The 6,571-nt window shown below is 45.7% G+C and overlaps 1 protein-coding gene across 1 annotated transcript in view; it reads left to right on the forward strand.

Moving 5' to 3' along the window:
- The window catches only part of LOC109886675 (LIM domain-binding protein 1-like), a 26,078-nt gene extending 19,770 nt beyond the window's left edge, over positions 1–6,308 (forward strand). Inside the window, 6 exon segments of the mRNA XM_031815675.1 lie at positions 1–56; positions 361–444; positions 3,034–3,091; positions 3,094–3,156; positions 4,336–4,481; positions 4,781–6,308. The exon segment at positions 1–56 is cut by the window's left edge and continues 67 nt beyond it. Of these exon segments, the coding sequence (XP_031671535.1) occupies positions 1–56; positions 361–444; positions 3,034–3,091; positions 3,094–3,156; positions 4,336–4,481; positions 4,781–5,011 (638 nt within the window). The 3' untranslated portion in view covers positions 5,012–6,308.
- Positions 6,309–6,571: the final 263 nt, after the last annotated feature.

Consider the following 6,571-nt stretch of genomic DNA (forward strand, 5'->3'; position numbering starts at 1 on the left):
ACTTCAGCATCCGACAGCACCGTGAACTGATACCACGCAGTATACTGGCCATGCACGTGAGTTAAACACACACACACACACACACATTCACCTGTTGTCTAATAGCGATGGTAGACAGATCAATACATGGTGTCCGACCTCTCGAACCCCTGACCTCTCGAACCCCTGACCTCTCGAACCCCTGACCTCTCGAACCCCTGACCTCTCGAACCCTGACCTCTCGAACCCCTGACCTCTCGAACCCCTGACCTCTCGAACCCCTGACCTCTCGAACCCCTGACCTCTCGAACCCCTGACCTCTCGAAACCCCTGACCTCTCGAACCCCTGACCTCTCGAACCCCTGACCTCTAACCCTACAGGCCCAGGACCCCCAGATGTTAGACCAGCTGTCTAAGAACATCACCAGATGTGGACTGTCAAACTCCACCCTCAACTACCTCCGAGTGAGTACATACAAACATCAACAACAACAAACATAGATCATTACCTCCCAGGGAGTACACACAAAACATCAACAACAACAAACATAGATCACTACCTCCCAGGGAGTACACACAAACAGCAACAACAACAAACATAGATCACTACCTCCCAGGGAGTACACACAAACATCAACAACAACAAACATAGATCACTACCTCCCAGGGAGTACACACAAACATCAACAACAACAAACATAGATCACTACCTCCCAGGGAGTACACACAAACATCAACAACAACAAACATAGATCACTACCTCCCAGGGAGTACACACAAACATCAACAACAAACGTAGCTCAGTACCTCCCAGTGAGTAGACACAAACATCAACAACAACAAACATAGATCACTACCTCCCAGGGAGTACACACAAACATCAACAACAACAAACATAGATCACTACCTCCCAGGGAGTACACACAAACATCAACAACAAACATAGATCCCTACCTTGATACAGTGCCTTGCAAAAGTATTCATACCCCTTGGATTTCTTCTAATGTTACTCTGTTACAAGGTCAAATAGATTAATAATAGATTTAATAATAGATTTAATAATAGATTTAATAATAGATTTCATAATAGATTTCATAATAGATTTCATAATAGATTTAATTATAGATTTAATTATAGATTAATTATAGATTTAATTATAGATTTAATTATAGATTTAATTATAGATTTAATTATAGATTTAATTATAGATTTTAATTATAGATTTAATTATAGATTTAATAATAGATTTAATAATAGATTTCATTGTAATTTTCTTTGTCACCAATCTACTCAATACTCTGTCAATTCTATTTTAAAGATGAATAGGAATTGGATAACTAAAATATAGTCGCCCCTTTGTTTAGGAAAGTGTCAATTCATTCAGGAGTAAAAAATGAAATGATACAATGACTGTGAGGTTAAAGTGCAAACTGTCAGCTTTCATTTAAGGGTTTGTTCATCCATATCGGCTGAACCGTCTAGAAATTACAGCACTTTTTCTACGTAGTCCCCCATTTCAAGGGGACCAAAAGTATTAGGATAAATTCCCTTGTGTGTATTAAAGTAGTCCCATATTACTGTCACACATGATGACATCAGGCTTGTGACTCTACAAAACTGGTTGGAGGCATTTTCTGTTTGTTTTGGTTGCGTTTCAGATGATTTTGTTCCTGATAGAAATTCATGTTAAATAATGTATTGTCTCATGTTAATAATGTATTGTCTCATGAGTCACTTTTATTGTAAATAAGAATGGAATATATTTCTAAACACTAATACAATAATGTGGATGCTACCATGGTTACGGATAGTCAAATAGGAATTGTGAATAATGATATGTGAGAAAGTTACAGACCCATAAGTATCATCCCCCCAATGCTCTCCTCCCCTCTTATTGTAATGGTGAGAGGATATCATGTTCCTGATAGGAATGGTAGTAGTTTAATATAGTACTGATAGGTATAGTAGTAGTTTAACATAGTATGATAGGTATAGTAGTAGTAGTTTAACATAGTACTGATAGGTATAGTAGTAGTTTAACATAGTACTGATAGGTATAGTAGTAGTTTAACATAGTACTGATAGGTATAGTAGTAGTTTAACATAGTACTGATAGGTATAGTAGTAGTTTAACATAGTACTGATAGGTATAGTAGTAGTTTAACATAGTACTGATAGGTATAGTAGTAGTTTAACATAGTACTGATAGGTATAGTAGTACTGATAGGTATAGTAGTACTTTAACATAGTACTGATAGGTGGGGTAGTAGTTTAACATAGTACTGATAGGTAGGGTAGTACATAGTACTGATAGGTGGGGTAGTATTTTAACATAGTACTGATAGGTAGGGTAGTACATAGTACTGATAGGTAGGGTAGTACATAGTACTGATAGGTAGGGTAGTACATAGTACTGATAGGTATGGTAGTACATAGTACTGATAGGTAGGGTAGTACATAGTACTGATAGGTAGGGTAGTACATAGTACTGATAGGTAGGGTAGTACATAGTACTGATAGGTAGGGTAGTACATAGTACTGATAGGTAGGGTAGTACATAGTACTGATAGGTAGGGTAGTACATAGTACTGATAGGTAGGGTAGTACATAGTACTGATAGGTAGGGTAGTACATAGTACTGATAGGTAGGGTAGTACATAGTACTGATAGGTAGGGTAGTACATAGTACTGATAGGTAGGGTAGTACATAGTACTGATAGGTAGGGTAGTACATAGTACTGATAGGTAGGGTAGTACATAGTACTGATAGGTAGGGTAGTAGTTTAATATTGTCCCCTGATATTGCCATACAGCTTCCACCTAACAAACCTTTCATATCCAGGGGGAGTTTCTGGACGGACATTAGTACAACATTAGACTGAAGTTCACTGTGAAGGACATGTTATCGTGTGAAGAGAGAGTCTTGTCTTTCGTGTCATGAATAATTCACACCTGGTGGTAATTTCCACTACACAAAGAATGGTTGTCTTGTCTCTCTGTCATCTCAAGTCTCCCTCCCTCCCTCCCTCCCTCCGTCATGTGTCTCTCCTGTAGCTGTGTGTGATTCTGGAGCCCATGCAGGAGCTGATGTCCAGACACAAGACCTACAGCCTCAGCCCAGGGACTGTCTCAAGACCTGTCTCTTCCAGAAGTGGCAACGCATGGTGGCCCCGCCAGGTAACACACACACACACACACAACGTGCAGGCACACACACACACACACACACAACGTGCAGGCACACACACACACACACACGCACACACAATGTGCAGGCGAACACACACAATGTGCAGGCGAACACACACACACACACACAACGTGCAGGCGAACACACACAGCCAGACAGAACGTGCACCCACATGCGTGAACGCGTGTACACACACACTCCTCCTCCCTAACACCAAACTCTCCCTCTCTCCCCCCTTTCCCCCAGAGGAGCCGGAGAGGCAGCTCCCAGTAAGCACACACACGCGCGCACATACACACAACCTCTCACACACACACATAGACACATCAGATTGGGTTACTGGTTCCAAGACTTCACACACCTCTTCCACCTCCGTCCTAACTCTCTCTCCCGCCTCTCCGCCCCAACTCTACCACCCCCCTCTAAGCCCCTCCCTCCTCTCCTCTCTACACCCTCCCACTCCTCCTCTCTACCACTCCCTCCTCGCCTCATCTACCCCTCCTCCTCTCCTCTCTAACCGCCTCCCTCCTCTCCCTCTATCAACCCTCCCTCCTCTCCTCTCTACCCCCTCCGCTCCTTCTCTAAACCCCCCTCCTCCTCTCCGCTCTAAACCCCCACCCCCTCCCACCTCTCCTCTCCAACTCCCCCCCCCCCCTCCTCCCCAACTCTACCCCCCCTCCTCCCCAACTCTACCCCCCCATCTTCTCCTCTACTACCCCCTCCTCTCCTCTCTACCCCTCCCTTCTCTCCTCTCTATCCTCCTCCCTCCTCTCCTCTAACCCCTCCCCTCCTCTCCTCTCTACCCCCCCTCCTCTCCTCTCACCCTCCCCTCCCCTCCTCTCCTCTCTACCCTCCCCCCCCTCCTCCCCAACTCTACCCCCCCTCCTCCCAACTCTACCCCCCCCTCTCCCCAACTCTACCCCCATCCTCCCAACTCTACCCCCCATCCTCCCCAACTCTACCCCCCCCTCCCCAACTCTACCCCCCCTCCTCCCCAACTCTACCCCCCTCCTCCCCAACTCTACCCCCCATCCTCCCCAACTCTACCCCCATCCTCTCCTCTCTACCCCCCCTCCTCTCCTCTCTACCCCTCCCTCCTCTCCTCTCTACCCCCCCTCTCCTCTCTACCCCTCCCTCCTCTCCTCTCTACCCCCCCTCTCCTCTAGCTGAACCAGCCAGACAGGCCCCTAATAAGAGGAGGAAGCGTAAGATGTCAGGCGGCAGCACCATGAGTGCCGGAGGAGGAACCACCACCAACAACAACAAGAAGAAGAGTCCAGCTAGCAGCTTCCCCCTGTCCAGCCAAGTACCAGTAAGTAGCAGTCAAATCAATCACATGTGTTTTAGGAAGCCCTTTTTACATCAGCAGTCAGTGTGTTGCAGTTACGTGGTCTGAAACCTCAAAGAGCAAGCAAAGCAGAAGCCAGACCACAGCGGCCAGGAAAACCTATCTTCTACACCCCTATCTTTGAAATTATGTTATCTCCCTCCCCTTTAAGATGTGATGGTGGAGGACAAGCCCACCCTGATAGGAGGGGAGCTAGCTTTGGTAGTAGTGGTAGTCATCTCCTCCCCCTATCTCTCTAATAATGGTTTCTTCCTCCCCTATAGGACGTTATGGTGGTGGGAGAGCCCACCCTGATGGGAGGGGAGTTCGGGGACGAGGACGAGCGCCTGATCACGCGGCTGGAGAACCAACAGTTCGACGCGGCCAACGGCATCGATGACGAGGACAGCTTCAACAACAGCCCCGCGCTGGGCGCCAACTCTCCCTGGAACAACAAGGCCCCATCCAGCCAGGAGAGCAAGAGTGACAACCCTACGTCTCAGGCCTCACAGTAGAGGAGGGGAGGGGCTTCCATAGTCTTAAAGGGGTTTCCTCTCCTTGTGGGTGTGTGTCAATTGTCTGTAGTGGCTTCCTGACTGTTCTTATCTTTTCCTCTTAAAGGGGCAATCCGCAGTTGAAAAAATAACTTAGTGTCACCTCTACCTCCTGTTTTAGTAAAAAGCTGAGGGAAGGGCCTGGAGAAGGGTAACCACTCTAAAATTCATAGACCGCTATGGGTACAAGGACTGACCAAGATATAACAAACATATATATGTAGTTTTAAGCATGTTTTGAGGCTATACAGTTTTGCATTAGATGGTTACAGAGTAAACCACGTTGATACTGTGGCTTGGGACGGGGTGCGTCAGTTCAATTAAGCCCCTGAGACAACAGGTACATATCATTCATTTAGAAGTCCAAAACATGGCTGTAGGGACTACGGATTGCCCCTTTTCTAATAGGGATTTTATCTTGGCCTGTGGAGTAGACGGAGGATCCCATTGGTTGATAAGAGGTTTCCTTTCCCTGTCTACCTTCCTACATCAGTTCTGATATGAGAGCTTGGTAGGTGACAGGAAATGACTGAGAGCTATTACCTATAGGGGCCTCCTCCAGACCTGGCTCTCCTAGCTGGTCTTTAAGGAGAGACCTGAGGAGAGGGAAGACGCTTGGGACAGTTGAGATGCACCCAGGTAGGGGTGCAGGAAGGGTGGTGGGGTAGGGAGAGGGCGGGGGAGGGGGACACGAGGACAACTCACACATCTACCTTCAGAAGAATCATGGTCACTAGATATGGAGTCTTAACTCTGGTCCACTATGCTGCTGCACTGTGTGTGTGTGTGAAAGTGTGTGTGTGTGTGTGTGTGTGTGTGGCTGTGTGTGTGGCTGTGTGTGTGTGTGTGGCTGTTACTTGGTCAGAACTAAAGCCTGGACTGTGCCAAAGCTAGCGGACCGGAGTTGAGATCCAATCAGTTTAAAATGCTTTCTCACACACACACACACACACACACACACACACACACACACACACACACACACACACACACACACACACACACACACACACACACACACCATTGAAGGAGTACTGATCCAACCTTTTAACAGATAACAGAAAGCATTTAAACAACAACAACATTGTAGAGTTTTATACCAGTCTCTATTTCCCTAGAATGGTTTCATTTGATTTTCTACTCCTGCATTTCCAATCTACTTTTTATTTGTTCTTTTTTACTGACGATATTCAGAAGCTAACAGACCAAGGAGCCAGAAAACAGGACTGCTGTTATTCTACCCCCCCCCCCCCCCCCCCTGACAAATATATTTGGTCTGTTTTAATATCTTTTATGTTTTAAAGAGAAATAATAGTTTTTCTGTTATTTGAGATTTTCTCCTGGTTTGTAGTGTATTTGTGCTTTGTATATTTAAGGTAGTAGCAACGTTCTGTACGACTGTATTCTGAGGTTCCTGAAGCCATTCTGATCCAATGGAAAGACATGACATGGACAAAAAGAAGGAAAAAACACATGAACCTCTCAACCAATCCCCTCTCTCCATTTACATCTCTTAACCAA

The sequence above is a fragment of the Oncorhynchus kisutch genome, unplaced genomic scaffold, assembly GCF_002021735.2.
Source record: "Oncorhynchus kisutch isolate 150728-3 unplaced genomic scaffold, Okis_V2 scaffold179, whole genome shotgun sequence".
Taxonomy (NCBI): Eukaryota; Metazoa; Chordata; class Actinopteri; order Salmoniformes; family Salmonidae; genus Oncorhynchus; species Oncorhynchus kisutch.